The 18933-nt window shown below is 42.7% G+C and overlaps 1 protein-coding gene across 8 annotated transcripts in view; it reads left to right on the forward strand.

The window, feature by feature from the left end:
• Positions 1–15136: 15136 nt before the first annotated feature.
• The window catches only part of kcnc3a (potassium voltage-gated channel, Shaw-related subfamily, member 3a), a gene marked incomplete at both ends in the record, with an annotated part of 46639 nt that continues 42842 nt past the window's right edge, over positions 15137–18933 (forward strand). For 6 of the 8 annotated variants that reach the window (XM_080856931.1, XM_080856926.1, XM_080856927.1 and 3 more), the window contains one exon: positions 15175–15795. In XM_080856931.1, the coding sequence (XP_080713057.1) occupies positions 15175–15795 (621 nt within the window). Of the gene's footprint in view, positions 15796–18933 lie in introns of all 8 variants that reach the window. The other 2 variants (XM_080856932.1, XM_080856933.1) reach the window with 2 other exon arrangements.

Here is an 18933-nt window from a genome sequence, read left to right on the forward strand (position 1 = left end):
CTAAATAATAATAATACTAATAATAAAAACGTTTTTGGATGTTGTAAACGGGAGATAAGCGGGATAACGGCCTCCGAGCTGTGCAGTTCTACGAAGTTAATGGACTTCTGCGGACCAACTCCGCTCCGCGTCGTGGTGTTCTTTGCCCCGCAGCGTCCATTAACTTCGTAGAACTGCACAGCTCGTCGGCCGTTATCCCTTACATAATTTTGCTCAGTTATCAGCATTTGTTTGTCTCCAGTTCCAGCCAAGTTGCTTCATTCAGTCTCAGTATAGGTTTACCATATGTAAATACATAATTTAACATAGACAAACTGACAATATTTGCACAGTACAGTTGCAGTTAGCCCAGCTAATTTTAAATGAACCTAGACTAACTATGTAATTGATGGAGAAAAGCTACACGTTTAGAAATGTCATTGAAGTAAATGAACGTCATAGACACAAAATATCGCCAGCACAACGTGCGCCTTTCCGTCTTCAAGTGTTTCTATGGTGATACCAAAACACACTACCAGTATCCACGTTCCGAAAAAGAACGCAGTTGAATTTGTCTCGCTACAAGTTGGCTTTTTAGCTATAACCTTCTCTAACTCAGTAGTGGCCTTGCAGGTAGAAGGCTGGTTAGCGCAGATGTTCTGTTTTGTGTAACACGAAAGTAAACCGATAACTTTTAGATCTACTCTGGTACATTACCGGGGTACAGTATAATAGGCTATATTACAGGCTTAATTGGGCTAATGAAATTAAAACTAGTTTGGTCGAAACGAATCATTTTCAGCATGAATACTTACAACCAAAGGACAAGAAGTGCAGAACTCACTAGTACTGGAATCGGGCACAAATGTGTGCACCCTCCGCCTTTCCATATAAATTCGAAGGTAGGCTAGGCCTGTTTGATGTATATCTCAAGAATGTAGGTTGATGTATTCTCAATTGTATATGTGTTTCTCACGTCTAAATGGTATTATTCAGCAAATACATACAGAGTTGTGTTTTATTAGGCTACAATTAACTAGGCTACAATGAATAGCTACTAGCCTACTTCTATCGTGGTAAATTATATTGTATTGAAATTGTAATATTCTGTTATTGCTATCAGCAAATAGGGATAGGTTGTATTTCTCATGATGTGTGCTGACATAGCTGTAGCTGAGCTGCAGAAATGAACCCCTAGTCAGCCTGTTCAAGATTATGCACTGCAGGGTATGTACTAATCTCCAGTCCTCTCTTTGCCTTCCAGAATGGCCCACTGCCTCTCTCACTTGAGAGGCCTCGCACCTCTGTGGCTTCCTCCTTTACACCTACCTCACACATGGAGCACAATAGGAAGCCACTGACTGGACCACTGGTGGACATCAAGTACACCTTGGCTCCACCACACTGGAAGACCCACACAATGGCTGATTTGAAGCGGAGGGTAAGGAGAGAGGGATGACTCCCTCGATATAGTCCAAAAGTGCATTCAGACTGTTTGGTGTGGTTAATGGCACCTCAGCTCAGTGGTTCTACATGAATTATAATCTCTCTAAATAGGTCGGGTCCATTTAGTGGTACTGAACGATTATCTTTTCTACCAGGCTGGGGTTTTAGACACAGTGAAGAGTAGCATTAGAGATGAGTCATGTTTGAAAAGACAATATCTGATGGAACCTGCTCTGATCTCAATTTATATTTCTTCCTAAGGACATTATTAATACAATGTTCGGTATTTTATCTGCATATGTGGATATGTATGTTATGTGTGTATGATATCTTGCGTGTGTCAGTGAAGTGTGTTTAATGGTGACATGTAGATTGAGAACTGCTGGGGCTTGCGGGTGCTTCCCAGTCTAATCAGCGAGGCACGGGACAACTACAGCGGCCAACCAGCACGCATCGCCCCCCATACAGCGCACCACAATGAGTTATTGGTAATGTGCAGCCCTAGCAGATTAGGTCCTCACACACCCAACACCATACCATAACACTTTTGTTTTCATTTATTTGAAGTGTCAAATTCCTCCTTTATTTGTTTATTTATTTTCAATAATGACACATTCTGAATTCCATTTTATACATAGGATGTATTGCAGAGGTCTTGCATTGAAGAGTGATGATTCTTTTCCCATTTCTGGATCATTCTTAAGGCCCTGTATGGAAAGCTTGCTACAGATCGGACCATGGCAGCTTCAGGTGCAGTCCTCAGCACCACTCACAGAGATCACAGGGTCTTTAACAGGTAAACCTCCAGCACTGGTGGTAACAATAGATGATGTAGCCCCTAGAAATTACCACCAGAGGGCAGCGCTTGAAAAGAAAATTGAGTATCTTAAAGCCTAAAGGTTAGCTTCTACAAGGCTTCTTCCCGCATGAACACAGAGAGAGTGTTGTGGAATGGCTGATATGTCTTGCTTAATTATTTTAATTTTAAGGAGAGGTCTGGATGTAGGAGTTCAAATAATGTGTTTGTTTGACGACCTGGGTGGTGGCCCAAGGATGGGCAAATTATATTTATCTTCACCTTGTGTGATAGGCCAAGACATGCACGGACACAACATAGTAAATTGACCTGTTGAACAAGTACATTATTATTCGGTTAGATGTCACAGGTCACACACACACACACACACACACACACACACACACACACACACACACACACACACACACACACACACACACACACACACACACACACTGACCCTACAAAGTTGCAGTCTTCAGTAATTGTGGGAAAGAGAATGCTGACCGCTGTCCAAATAATTTGTGTTAAGAGACTCTGTTTGCTTCAGAGGAGGAGGGAATGCTCAGGACAGGCCAGATATATAATGCTGCACAAAAGCACCTTCTGGTCAAAAAGGAGGAAGTGCTTCCCTCAAAGGGGCTACAAACTAAACAATGCTAAGTGAATGGCTAATATGGCAATACAGCTGAAGAGCTAATGGACTAATGATAGAGCTCCTTAACACTGACCATTGACTCACTCACTCACTCAGTAACTCTCTCTCTCCTTCTCTCTCTCTCTCTCTCTCTCTGTCTCTGACCCTGCTTACCCTATATCTCCTCTCCAAGTTCTGAATTGACTTCATCATACTCGGGCCAGGGGAACTCACTCCGTCAAGGACTGACAAAGAGCTGTGCCTACAGCCACACAGCTCCCCATAAGGCCCCAGCCCCTGCCTCCTGTTATCCACAGCTGCCTCACCGCTCTGTGCCCGTGCCACACAGGGCTTACACATCTCAGTACAGAGACAGTTTCACCACTCTTGCCTTGCCTCACAGCCTGCCACACCAGCCCCAGCACATGAGCACATAGCACACCTTGAATATACAGCATGTGGAAACCACCACCTGCACGCAATTTATCCTTTTTTCATATAGCATTTTAATATTGATATTTCTGAAAGTGTATTGACTATATTTGAATGAAATGATAAAAAAAAAATTGTATTTCAAAAATATTTGTATTTCAAAAATATTTGTGAAGATTGATTCATTGATCTGTTTGTTGTGGCTACTGCACTCATGTGAGGATATGTCCAATGTTTTGTGTTTTACTGTATGTATGGCTGCCTACAAGTACGTGTACATTTGAGATGAAAGCCTAGACAATTTGGCTATTAGAGGCTGGGAGCAATGACAGTGCAAGGGATATAACAGGGCTGGAAAAGATGTGGAGAACGGGTGAGGCTGATAGAGGAATACTGCTGAGTATGCAGTCTCACACAGAGATGGACGAGATTGAGAGCACACACAAAGGCTGTAAAAAGAGATGGTCCACACACACACACACAACATACAATGAGGAGACATAAGAACCAATCGGACTTGGTGGCTAAAAATACTGATGATGTAAGCACCCCTTCCCTTTTCCAAACAAACTGATGTTTGGTTGGAATCCAGCTGCTTTGGTGGTCTCTACAGCACAGTACAAAGGAGTGTTTATACATGAAGACAGTTATTTTCTTACATGGTATATCCAGTCCCACACCAACAAAAAACGATGGTGAAACATAGCGTACAACTGATGCATGAAAGAACATATGGCAAGACATCTTACAATTCTGCTTGAAGCCAGTTCAGCAACTGCCATATGTTTGGCCAACAAGTTCATATTTGCCATCATAAGTAATATTTCCTTTCCTTTCTGCATCTTTGCCTCGTAACAAATCTCCAACCTTTTCGCCTCCTAAATCGTAGCCATAATGGCTTCAATTAGAGTATTATGAATAACCAGAAAAGGCAACGGGTGATTTCAAAGTCAATCAGGTTATTACCATAACATATCCTTTCAAGTTTTTGAGATTCTCTTTCATGATGCCCTTTAAAAAACAGCACTTGAGCCCCAAGAATAATGTTGCCTAGATAAATCTTTTATAGGCAAGGTAGAAGAAGGTAGCTCTTTTCCTTTCCTGTGTTCCAAACTGGAGGCACATGCAACAAACGACAGACAGCCTGGACAGAATGACTGCATGACACGTTTGTTTGACTTTGCATGGCTTTTGATAGACCTGTTTTTTATGTTCTGTGTTATGTTGAAAGGTGGCTTGTCTAGCTAGCCTCCATGGGTTCATGGGCAATATACATTTTTTTAAAATCTCATTTCATTTTACAGGTGCACACACACATAAAATATTAGGTTATTAGAATAGTACTACACCTAACCCCTAGATCAGGTCAAGAGCGTGACACACATACACAGAGAAATATCATATAAAACAAAGAGATGAAGAACATGGTTGGGTCACGTAGAGATAAAGATCAAGGCGAAGAAACAGAGATGGAGAAACAAGACCGGAAGGATGTCAAACAAAGAGATACTGGGAGACAGTCTAAGGTTCTTTGGCACCATCCCACAAATTAGCCTCTGAATCCACCAGACTCCTGCCCTCCGCTCTGCTTCCCTCTCTCTGCCGCCCACCTGTTCTTTCCACTCCTCCTCGTTCTCCCTCCAGCTACAGACCAGACAGAGTGAGAGAATGAGAAAGATAGAGAGAGAGAGAGAGAGAGAGATAGAGAATAAGACAAACTAAGAAGACAGGAAAATAGCAATGCTAGTCATACAGAGCATGAGGGTTACTTTGTGCTGATGCCATAAGTCACCAATGATGTTCTCAGCAGTATTCACAACAGAAACAGAGGATGATGTCCTCCAGCATCTGTACAAATTATTTACATTAGAACATAGTACATAGCTACACAAAATTAAGAAATGCATTTCCCTCAGGATTCACTGAAAACAGAAACCTGTGGTTTACCACTAACTTGTTGCCTTCACTGTTGAACAGAAATTATCACACATTTTTGCCTTTGTGTTAATTATGAATCCTTACTATTTTCCAAAGTTGAAAACAAAGCTAGATTTATAAAAAATAATCCTCTACTGCAAACCCCACTCCTGCATAAGTGGTGTCCATAGTGTGCAGTGGCGGCTCCTGAAAAAAATCTCAGGGAGGGCAATTTGTTGATAATGATTAAGGCGACCTATTCAGTAGGTACATTAAGTTATCCGATTTACTCATACAGCAAAACCTTTTTGTCCACTATTGGCAGCAACCAACAGTAATATCTCCCCTCTTTCTACATAGCTAGAGTAGCAAGATACAAGTGGAACGCTATGGAAGTAGGTTACATTCAGGAGCCTTCATAAGCAAACATGATGTGGCTCCACATTAAATGATCCCACTTTTTCATTATCCACACGTCTCAAATGTTGTATGATGTAACATAGATGAACAGGACACATGATATGTCCACTAACAACATAAAGAAGGGGGCAACATACGTCAAAACCAACGATATGTATTGACTGATCTTGAAAGTATTGGCTTACAAAAGCAAAATAAGTCATCACATTAAAAATAATTTAAAGTTAGTTCACACTGTGAAACCTATGAAAAGTGACAGTGGTATATAGATACAGACCGCGTTAGCCACTTCACGACCGCGATTTTCTTTGGTTCCAATTTCCCTCCATTTGTAGAAAACTGTTGAATGGATACTTTTGGTCTAGGAAGTGCTAATTGTTTTTTTGGTCAATTTATCTTCAATATTACGCTGACTAAAAAGAAGTTTCTGTCAAAGAGCGGATGGAGTTGTTGTGCTGAACAGGTGCCATCTTGATGTCTTTGTCGAAGCTGTGTGACGTCCTCATTGCGTTTTACCATAGGCTTTTGCGTCGCTTACTTATGACTAGACTTGGAGGGGCTCGCCCTCCCGGAAGCCATAGAGAATGCTCTGTTTTGTGAAAAAAACGCATTTAACATGGGAGTCAATGGGAGAGGTCTGGGGCGATTTTCATTTCGCACAAGATCGCCCTGAAGGGGCGGGGCGATTTGAATCACGACTCTAGGCTGACTGAATGACTGTTACCTGATTCGACAAAGACATACAGAGCCATATCAGACGGTCTAGTGGTAGAATCCGACAGAAAAAAAATATGAAATTTACATTTACATGTAGTCGTGCAATTGAATTTATACATCAGGAATTATCATTTTTTATTTTTTTATTTTCTTCCTTTTCCCATAGGCAGTGCGTCGCCCCAATCGCCCTTATGGACGAGCCGCCACTGATAGTGTGTATGAAGTGTGAATTGCTGCTGAGGATTTTCATTGTTTTGAGCATTAGTCTCCCTCTGCATGTATTTGCGTGGCAAGAGGGATCACAATATTGTGAAGAGAATGTATTGACAATTATTGATACTTTCTTATAGACTGATGTGATGTTAAGTTCACATTGCCCAGGGTAAAAGAGAGAGTAAAATCATAGTGTAGAAGTGTTCTGTAAGGTATAAGGTCTCAGGTAAATCAGTAAAGGGGTTCTGTTTCATCGATCACTCTCCAGCTGATTGGGTGCTGTGGTAAAGAACAACAATAGAATCTGTACTGAGATGAGTACATGCTGTTCATAATTATGTACCTTGTGATTTGTTTGTTTCATTTTCACCGGGCAAAGGCTAGACTTCCTGTCCCAATCTTATGTTAAAGGCACCCAGTGCAACTTTCAAGGCTTAAAAATAAACATTCAATTTCTAGTCTTTTTTACACGTAGTAAGTTTCAATAACTCCATACCATTACATATCGACATTCAAGGAGCAAAGATGAGACGTCGTTGTGTGGTGAGAACTGATAGAAAATCGATAACAACAATCGCCGCCATTTTCTTTATTTATTGGTGCCACCAATAAATAAAGCAGGATTCCAGTCAATGGAAAAATGGCCTCTCCCCACCGGCGATTGTTGTTGTTTACGATTTTCTATCAGTTCTCACCACACAACGACGTCTCATCCTTGCTCCTTGAATGTCGATATGTAATGGTATGGAGTTATTGGAACTTACTACGTGTAAAAAAGACTAGAAATTGAATGTATATCTGTTGTTGGAATTTCATTATGGAATGATGCTAACATAATCTTATGTTAGCATCATTCCATAATGAAATTCCAACAACAGATATACATCTTTTAATTTCTTTTTTGGCATTTGGTACAGTAAATTTACAAACATCTCTGAGATTATATTTTGTCTCTTGAAATGAGAAAAACCTTTGTATGCTGACTGGGAGTTGGTTTGATTTAGCTCGATACATTATTTGCATTATTTTATAATATACCAGATCATTTAATTTCATAACAAATGATTTCATAAACAATGGTTCATAAACAATGGGTTAGTGGGTGCATAATAATCAACCTTATTTATTATTCTTATGGCTCGTTTTTGTAAAACAATGATTTCATTGACAGTTGTTTTATATGTCAATCCCCAGACTTCCACACAATATGATATGTAGGGAAGTATAAGTGAACAGTAAATAATATGTAAGGCCTTATAGTTTAACATGCTTCTTGATTTGTACAAAATTTCCTTTGATATAATAAACATGTGGTTTCCATGTTAATTTATGGTCAATGACCACTCCTAGAAATGTTATCTCGGTCACTCGGTCAGCATCACTTATTTTTAATTGAATGTCCTTACCTATTTCCTTTTCGATTTCCAAAGACCATGAATTAGTTTTTTATTTTTCTATTGAGTGACAATCTATTAACATCAAACCAGGTTTTGAGGATTTCTAAATCTCTTTCAATAGAACTCAAGAGTTGCTGTAAATTATTACCCGAACAGTAGGCTACATGTTTGTATCAGTTGGATTCGTAGAACGTAATAAATTACATTGCTTGACCGTGTGGCTATTTGTCTCTGTTTTGTTATTGTTGTTGTTACCGACTACGATAATGAGTAAGATCTTTAATAAAAGTCTCAACAACGTTTATAGGTTACGTGTAGCTATTTGTTTTGTCTTTGAATGAGTTGTCGTCTTTATAGTTCGCGTCCTAAGTGAAGCGCGCTTCATTCACAAAGTGGCGACTCTCGCCCACTCGAATTGTGCCTGATTCGCGTGAAGCGAAAATGGCGACTCTCGCACAAGCGAATTGTACCCGTTCGCATACAAGACCTTAGCTCCACTCCCTCCGCCAACACCCTCTACTAATACTCGTAATTGCGCGAACACTGGAGGGGTCTCCCCCATGCAAACAGAGAAGTGAATATGAACATTGAACGTAAACGTCTGCAATGTTGAGGGATGATCGCCGCTGGGCGGCTGCTGACGGAAACTGGGGCGTGATTGTTCAGGGGACGCCAGGGATCACCTTTCCCTTTAAAGAGAGAAGGAGGGAGGGACACCAGAGACTGAAAGAGGGAGATGCAGACGGCCGTATTAGGCTACTTGAAGGACCCATGTCGCGTAGAGTTGTCTGTTTATTAGTATAGATTCAAAGGCAGAGAGGAAACTAAACAGTTCAATGGTAGAATTTGTAAAAAATGTAATCAGGCCTGCCTATCCACATGAACTGAGCTTTGTCGACTTAAACGCTGAATACACACTTCTGCCTCTGGCAATTGCCTTGTCTGACTAATTTTAACAATTTGCCAGCGAATGGACTACGACTAAAGGAGGAAAAAAACTAACAAAAAGAAGAAAAAATGCGTTTCACTGTTAGACGACAGCTTTAAGGAAAATAGGTGTAGGCTACGTGCCAGTGAACAGAATAGAGCTAAATGAGAGAGGCATCCTCGTTCATTCCGCTTGATTGGCTCTTGCAAAAAAAATGGAAAAACAGAAATAACACCAAACAAAAATAATATACGAAGTACTGATGAGAAGCCATAAGGCGCATGATTATTTAAGAAAAAGTAAAATTGCGTTTAGGTGAAGGGGAGATGTGGAAATAAGTTCACGTGTATCAGGGAAATTTTGTCCATTTACTGAGGCGAGACACCAGCAGAAAAAGACGCACGACGATTGTCTGGTAGACTTAAATCACGTTGCTATTAAATTGTTTCTGATGCCTTTGTGGAAGAAATTATATCTCTCCTAGGAATCAACTATTACTGGTGATCTGTGCAGTCCGCAGAAAAGAACATCGATCCACTCCACTGAAAAAAAGAAGATAAGGTGGAAAGACTTCCTTGTAAATGAACTAAGAATCTACGTATTTACTTGAGTGTTAATGTGTGTGTGTGTGTTTGAATACACACACACTTTACACAAACACGGGCCCAACCAGACCCAACGCGAGTAAGTACTGTAATAGGTGTTTGTGGTCGTGTTTGTGTTGTGCAGTGGTCCGTTGTGTTCGTACGAGTAAGAAAAAGTTCGCATTCTCTTCTCATTCGCGATCACACGGATATGTGTTCATAATATCAAAACTAGCTCAACAAGACGACGTACATTCTCTCTCTCTCTCTGTATCTTTATTAGTGTATATGTGTGTGGCGGAGTGCGCTATGGACCTCATCACAGTTGTACAATGGTAAAAAAAAAAAATGGAAAAGCAGACGTATATTCTGTTTTATGAGTTCTGGCTCAAAGGCTTCTGGATTTGGCCACTGACTTTATATATACTGTGAGTGTAAGATTCCTGTAGAATGAAATTTGTAACAAAAGGGAGCGAATTTAATAGCGGGAATCTCAACCATTCTCTTGCTTTGTTTCATTCTCATTATTGGGAAGACCCATCACATTTGAATTTTTTGGTCTGAACTCAATTCTGATATCACTTCCAATGCTCTTTTGTAGTGACCCACAATTTACCCTTTTTCTGTTGCAAGGACACAGTGACCTCATTTTTTGGTCTGAACTCAATTCTGATATCACTTCCTGTTTCCTATTCTCCTTTCTACACATATCTGCGTGGAATTTGAGAAAAATGGTGGCCAGGGAGTCCTTCCACATGAAGTCTGCCTTGTTGTATATTTCATGCATGCTCATCATCTTGTCCCAAAAAAAAATCTTGTTACACTTCATGTCTTCCCATTTTATTTTCGGGGCTTTTTCTTCCCACAGCATTGCTTCTGCCCTCCATCTAGATCCAGGATGTCACCGTATCCTATTCACACCTATCTACCTATCATTTTCATACCTCTGGATGCTGTCTGTACCCCCCCCCCCCCCCCCCCTCCCCTTCTCTCTGGCTATGTCTCTCACACACATACACACTTGAACACACACATGCACACACGTCTGTCTCTCTCTCTCTCTCTCTCTCTCTCTCTCTCTATCATCGTACTCCCCCTGTCCCTCTGCTAAGAATAGTTTCCATCAAGTTCAAATGTGATTTGGCTTAACACAATTATATCCGTCTCTTTGTCTCTCTCTCTCTGCCTGTCCAATCCCAGAGAGCTGGGAGGAGGACTATAAAGGGATGGTAATTAACCGGAGAGGGCAGTGTTATTAATTAGGTTTTAACGAGAGATTAGGATGAGGGTTATAACTATCTTAAGAATGTTGTTAGTTCTAGAAAATGAAACAGTCACACAGGCCTCATGGTATCCCTGAGACCAGTGTCTTTTCCTGCCTCTGTCCCTCACCCACTTACATTCTTCTTCTTGAGTTCATGTAGATTAGTGTCATGTATCAATTCTCTTTTTGTTTCAAGTTCTACGAAGGTACACATTCACTAGCGCAGGTCTGTGCAGATGAGCACTTCAGATGTCCCAGCAGCATATTTCATCAACAGGCATATGAGGATGGGAAGGGACATGTCTCATCTCTCAATGCCCATGTCAGCATTTTGTGTGACTACATATATATATATATATATATATATGTCAGTGTGTGTGTGTGTGTGTGTGTGTGTGTGTGTGTAAGCATTGCTCCAGATAAGCACAGATCTTACCTGCTGACACATTAACCACAGCACGCAGTCAGCTGGAGAGCGATCCATGAAACAGAACCACTTTACTGATTACCTCATTTACTCCATAAAATGCATACACATAGAAAAAAAGAGGAGATTGTAATTGACCGAGTACTCAGGGTGAGAGAGAGAGAGAGAGAGAGAGAAAAAGACAGAGAGAGAGATGGGGGGGGGGGAGTGGGGACTGCAGTATTTTTGGGATTGCAGTTCTTTTCTTTGTCCTTTAGGTGTCTCCTGCACACTACAGTGGGGAGAATTAGTGAGGGAAAAACAGGTACTGCACCTGAATCAAGAATGGGAGTGTGTGTGTGTGTGTGTGTGTACAAGGGCGGGGGGAGTAGGGACTGTGAATGACTGAGAGATATTATCAGTGTTCTGGTTCCTCTTCACTTCCATTGAATTCCAGTGGCCAACCTTGCAGACACACATACAAATATGCACGCCATAAGCATCTATCCATTAACACACACACACACACACACACACACACACACACACACACACACACACACACACACACACACACACACACACACACACACACACACACACACTCACACACACACACACACACACACACACACACACACACACACACACACACACACACACACACACACACACACACACACACACACCACACACGCATACTTAGTGATGATTTCCTTTCTTCTGTGGTACCCTGTTTCGCTCTGTCAGCACACCTCCCAATTTATCTCTCTCTCTCTCACCCTTCCTCTCTCTTTCATGGTCTTTCCTTTCTTCCTGCTTCTCTTTCATTTCCCCACTGCCTCTTTCCATTAATGCTTCACCCCCTTTTCTCCATGGTTTGAGCCAATAATCCTGATCTCTCTCTCACTTACTTACTCACTTACTCACTCACTCACAGGCCCACATTCACACACAAACACACACACACACACACACACACACACACACACACACACACACACCCACACACACAAAACACTCACCGCTGTCTATTGCAGTGTCAGTAGGGTCGACCATCACCACCACTGCATTGTCTCTCCTCCCTATATAGATTTTGAAGCCTTGGGAATGTTTTTCAGGACTGCCACTGCACCAGTGGCCCAGCAGTCATGTATATTACAATTACATATATTGTCTGTGTTTGTGTTGTTAGTCATTGTCCTTTGTTATTTGTTGTGTCCTTTGTAATCGTAAAGACCTTTTACAATTTAATGAAGTGGAATACATGTGGGCCTTTTTTCACTTTTCGTTTTGATTGAATATAGTTCGAGGTCTTTCAGATCAATCAATCCAATAAATGAGTTTTCCTAGTTTCATTAATTGTAAGAACAATGGCCAATAGTCTTTCTTCTCGTCATGTTTGTCACATTACACTTTATGCGCCATTCTGGCCTTTAAATATATACGGCTATGTGGAATTTGCCGACATCTTTTATGTGGAAACATTGACGACGGCAGGTCTTGTCATTCGGGCTTTCTTTGCGCTTCACCTTTCCTGTTATATTTCCGGACTCTTCCGGAAACAACCGAAGGTGTAACCTCGTGTTCGCTGTAATGACTGGAACGAGTGCGCTGTCCGAGGTGCTGATGCGGCCGCCTCGCATTTCGACACTCCGGTTAGCATCGGTCAGAGCGAAATACACACAATATACAGGCACTTTTGACGTTCACTTTTCATCGGCCTCATTTAGCTATGCTCTTAAACATTATCATTTTCAGAAATGTTCTGACTCATTTCGTGATTTGGCGTATAGAGAAACAAGAGAATAAGCAAATATATCTTTCTACCATGTTCATGGTATTTTCAATGTTTCCCCTTAACGAGTTCATGGGTTCGACTCTCTCTTTTCCCCTAGCACTGAAAGTCTGCCCCCATCCCAAAAGTCCTGTGCACTCACTTCTCCCTCTCCCATCCCCCTCATCTCTTACCTTGTCTAGTTGTTGATTCATGAGCCTCTTCTGCTGTGTTCTGCATATAGGCTCCTCTGCTCCTCTTACTTGTTACCCTGGTGGCAGTTTGCCTGGACTTAATGAAGCACGAGCCTCAGCAGGCAACAGAAAGGGCATTGCTGAAAAAAGGCTTGGGGGAGGAGGGAAGAGGAGGAGCAGGAGGCAGAGAGGGGATGCAGAGGAGATAGGCAACATGGGCGTGAAATAAAATTCTGTAACAGATTTGCAAGAGGAGTAAATGAAACAAAATAGGGCTTATCACTCACATTAGAGGGTAGGGTGAGACAGAGGGAGATAGGAAAAAGGAGGATGGAGGTGGAAAGATGTGGAAACTGAGAGAGGGGGGACATGAAGAGATGACATCAAGAATGAGGGGAGAAACAGTTAGACTGACTGCATCCTGAGAAGGGAGAGTCTGAAGGGAAACCTGAGAGAGCAGTGAAGGAAAAGTTGAATCCTCTAAGGATAGACAAATGAGTGCTCAGGGGATGTTCAGGGGCAAAGTGAAGGTAAACGACAGGTACGGGATCCCAGCAGGGAAATCTGATTCTACTATGCGCCACTGTGGCACAAGAGCAGGGCAGGGAGATGGAGGAGGGGGAGCTGAGATGCTGCTCGCTTTCAGCAGGTGAGGGGACCAGCCAGGAAAGAGGACGGGAGGAGGGAAGTGGAGAGGAGAGCAGAGCAGAGCAGAGCAGAGCAGAGGAGAGGAGAGGCACTCTCTTTTACTGCAGCAAAGAAAAAAACCTTCTCTTCACTACAACAACCTTCTTCCTTGCTCTACACGTATAATGGGTGCGTGTGCGCATGTGTGAGAGGAAGGTGGCTGGGCACACAAGATTTTACTTAAATTATATTCTGGGACAGCAATTATGTAAAAGGAAAGCACACACACACACACACACACACACACACACACACGGCAGAGAAGAGGTACACACAGCACACTGAATGCATAACATATTAATGCTGCAATGAGAGGAGATAAGAACAACCAGAGAGGGCTGGAAGGATTGGAATGAGGAAGCAAGAGGGGGAGGAGGATGATGGTTGTTAGTGAGAAAGGACAGAGAGGAAAGACACCGAGGGAGAGAGAGAGAGAGAGAGGAGGAGGAAGAGGAGAGAAAGAGAGGGAGAGAGAGAGTGTGGAGAAACGGTGCATTAATGGTCTGCAGTCTTTTCTGCCCATTTTGTAGAGCTCAGCAAATAATCGTTCTGCTGCTGTAGCTCACCCCCCTTTCTCTCTCTCTCTCTCTCTCTCTGAGTCTGTCTCCTACCCTCCTGCTCTCTCTCCTTTTCCTTCTCTCTCTCCATTGGATACATGGTGAGGCAGGGAGGGGGCGTGAAACACTCAGTCATATTCATCTCTCTGCTCTAATTGAAGAGAGGGTTTTAGTGAATTGAGAGAGGGAGGTAGAAAGGAGGAGGAGGGGTCTCAGTTCCCCTCTTCACAGACCTATTTGTTATGTAATATCCTGTTTGAAATGTTAACCCCTGTGCAATTTTCCCACCGATTTATCATCTAGTCAGAAATGATGTTGCCGGTCTACTTGTGTATACCTGTTTCTCTAATCCAATTGTCTTTTGTCACAAATCACTGACCAATGTTCACATATACACATTTTTACAGCAAGTAGATCATTGAGACGGGTTTATTGTTGACTGCATGATCTCATAGCGCAGATAATTCATGTGGGATGCATTTAAGCACCAAACAGGTCTGGTCGTAGCATTATGTGATGTTCAAAGTAATGAACTTCCTTTGGCTACATGGCGTGGTTTCTGATGCTAAGGAATGTCACTTTCAGCCCTTCTTGATGCAAAGGAATGGTGCTATGCTCTTGTCTCAGTGCAACTATGGCCTATGGTCTTCACCTGGTCAGGGACCAGCTGTAGGGTAGAAATAAGCCCTCAAGCTTCGAAAAACTTTGAACCAGCTCTTAAATCTCTCCTTCTACCCCCCTCCCCACCTCTTGTCTCTCTCTCCGCAGACTCCTCCTCCCCCCTCCATTCTCTCTCCTCTTCTCCCTCCCCCTTTCCCCTATGCTCAGTTCGGTGTGTGTCTCCTCTTTCAAAGGGCGCACGGGTGGGAACAAGTCGTCCAACAAAGCATGTTCCAGCGCAGACATGACTTGTCCGTCAGAGAGCGAGAAAATCGTAATAAACTGCGGTGGGGTTCGACACGAGACGTACCGCAGCACCCTTAAGACGCTTCCCGGTACCCGCTTGTCCTGGCTAACGGAACCAGACGCGTATAGCAATTTCGACTACGACCCCAAAGCGGACACGTTCTTCTTCGACCGTCACCCTGGCACTTTTTCTTTCATTCTGAACTATTACCGCACGGGGAAGTTGCACTGTCCCAATGATGTGTGCGGTCCACTCTTTGAGGAGGAGCTCGCTTTTTGGGGCATTGATGAGACGGACGTGGAGGCATGCTGCTGGATGAACTACCGCCAACACAGGGATGCCGAGGAGGCACTGGACAGTTTTGAAACCCCTGAGCCGGAGGAAGAGGACGACCCAGCGCTCACGGGAGGCGCTGACGGGGACTTGAAGCGTTTGTGCCTGCAAGAAGACGGCCACAAGCCCAGCTGGTGGACCGTGTGGCGCCCGTATATGTGGAATCTCTTCGAGGATCCATACTCTTCCAAAAATGCCCGGGTAAGTCGGAGAATGTTTCCTTACGTCCATATAAAAATAACGAACTACAAGAGCTGTGAGAACCATTACTGTTAGCTCTGCATTGTACTTTGGGGGTATTAATAGTGTTTGTTGCTTGTTGGTTTGGAGTTTTGCTTAAACTTTTTTTTTAAATCATGTAGAGAGATTTTTAATGTGAATTTGATGTTGCGGTGCTTTACAAAGCACCTTTTCCGCCTGTCTCCTCAAACTGTTAACGTCTCTCCGTAATTTGCTTGCAAACTCTGCATTTCGAGGTTGGTGCATGCACTGGTCTCGCCCACATTCGTATATCCCCACGACTTGATAAAAAAAAACTATATTTCTCCGCCGCTGTGTACAGAGCCGGTGTTTCGTTTTATCGCAATTAGCTCATTATCTGTGGTCACGCTGATGTTCCGTTCTCCTGCCAGCAACCATCGGGTCCAGTGCGCGGTCCCTCACTCATTATTCCCCCTCATCTAGTTTTTGCCTGTTCAGCCACCTCTGTTAGTTAGTTTTTTTGACACACCACCACTAGTTTTTGCTTCACACACCACTCGCCACACATTTCTCCGTGTATATTGTCACAAAGAGAAAGATCTGTTTCACTCCATTTACCGTATTACTGCAATTGAATGAACCTGTTCATGGATGATTGCAGTGCCGTCCGCGTTAGGTTTTGATGACATGTTGGCAAAAACATAGGAAACGCCACTTTAACCTCTCTATTTTAATTAAACGCTAAAAGACACGCGCGCGTCTGCGTTCGTTATCGCTTATTGCAATTACTCTTTTGTGCATCTCGCAACTCATTATTTTAAAACTCTCTGGGTTTTGTCGCAACTACACCAAACGTATCACCCTTCGTGTGTTCTTGTGTACTGTACCCAAATCGGCATCTGGTTTACCAAAACTAAATATGCTGCTGCTCTATTGGACAGTAGTGTGTATTACATGCCTGAAGGTAATTATGGAATGATGTAGGATGGCTATGTTTGGTGTTAACTCCGAATGTTTAGCTGTTGGCACGGATGCAGCGCTAACAATCATTAGACAGAATACCTGCCCGTAAAACAGTGCCACCTTTTGAGGACTCGGCTCCATGTATGAACTTTCAGACTAGTCATTTGGTATGGCAGACGCAGACTAATCTGCAAAATCATCTCAAAACAGTAGCTACACTGAAAAGGCGAAAAGGAGTGTTACAGGACGGAGAGGGGTTTTACAAGGCGAATGCCTTCCGTCCAGTCACATTTCCGTTGAAAGAGCCTGGATACATCGCAAGATGTGTCCTGAAAGGCCCTATAATAATTACATTCAACGCAGCCTGCATAACCTCCCCCATTCCAATCCTCTGCCAACGCTGGTACTTCAGAATTTCTGACATCCTTAAGAGCTGAGTTCAACACTACGTACGCACCTTTCACCATCTCCATTTTGCTTCATTTTAGTGCTTTAGCTAGACAGAAGCCTGACAGAAGCCCATACTGTTGTGCGTAAGGCGATTTCAGTTAACTCGGCCTCATGAAGATAGCTTATTGACTGATTTGCAAGTGAAGCGTGCCTTGTAATTTGCCTTCAGAGAAAGATACACCATCATACGACATTCAATTTCGATTGATCTGTGCCATTGGGTGGTTGAGGTTTTTTTTGGAGGTTTCCTTTTGTCACTCCGTCCAAGTATCCCAAGCCTAAGGGTTTGACTCGGCAGATTCGTTGCAGCTCTTGTCCATTGTTCTAAACGTCATTGGCATCGGGATCAATACTCTGAAAGCCACCTTAGACTGAAATGATTAAGCTATAGGAAAAAGTTTTGCTCGCATTCTTTTTACGTTGTGTGCTTTGGATCCCTCTCGGAGTTTGGCCGACATCAACGGACGTCCAACTGGCGTTTCTGCAATGTCGTGATAGTGCTAAGTTGTCAGTATGTGCCTTCAAAAGTCCTTTATCACCCCTAGCACTACTATGATTGAGGCAGGGATGCGGCGAGGTAATCTACTCTCGCACGCGCTGTGTCTCTTTCTCGCGTAGTGCTATAGCGTAATACTGCGGTGCTCGAGACTAGCTGACTGCGCGTGGATTTCTGCTGCAGCACAAGACAAACACTCCGCTATAATGGAGAAGTGGGATGGGGGTATCCGTAGTAACGCAATGTGTCGATCTAGGGTAAATGTATTAATTCCGTCATTAATTTATTTATTCATTCATTCGTTCGTTTTTCCGTTCTGGATGTTATAAACGACACAGCTCGTTCACTAACTCACGTGTTTCACTGCTCCACTTGCAGTCCATATGTTTCAATGTGAGGGGTGACTTTATTCTGCAGAACCACCAAACCTGCTCACAGCTGTACACTGGCCTGCATCGAACAGAACTTTACCTCAATCAACGCTGGCATGAAATATACAATTATATCTTAAATGTGGGTTGCATTATGGTTGATTAAAAAACGATTTCGTCTTGAAATCGAGTCCACTGTCACAGGCTGTATAGGCCTATATATTCGTCTTAACAGTCTCCTGAGGTCAAATGTGTATAGTGCTATAAATATGCTGAAAACATGCCAGAATACTGCTGTCCATTGCATCCTCATGGTAAATTATCAAAAGGTCGACTGTTTTGTATAGTTTTGAATCAGTAGCATTCCTCTCTTCAATAAAATCCCTGTTTGTGTTTTACTAAGAGCACAGTGTATCATTAGCCGCAAACGAGTTTGACTCCATCCCTGGTATGCCAGGATGCCGTGATTATGCAGGGCACCAGGGCATCATCAGTGCGAACTGGTCTCCCTTTCTTCATCTGCAACGTCTGCTGTATGCTATTAAAGCCCAGCAACAACCCAAGGCAAAATAGTCGTTCACGTGCAAAATCTCATTCGCCAAGGATGAGCAAGTGCTAAATGAGCTCAAGAAACACGATAACAACTCAACTTGCCAACAATCAACAGACTGAAGTCATGTCTTTTTATTGTCGCATACACAGAACAACAGAGTTGGACTGGGCACTGAAATTCTTAGGACAGGACACCATACCACACTACCATAACATAACAAGACATAACATATAAACATATAAACATATAAGTACTCCAACATGATACAACATAACATAACTTAACAATAAGTACTGAACATTAGA

Source organism: Sprattus sprattus, assembly GCF_963457725.1.
Source record: "Sprattus sprattus genome assembly, chromosome: 18".
Classification (NCBI taxonomy): Eukaryota; Metazoa; Chordata; class Actinopteri; order Clupeiformes; family Clupeidae; genus Sprattus; species Sprattus sprattus.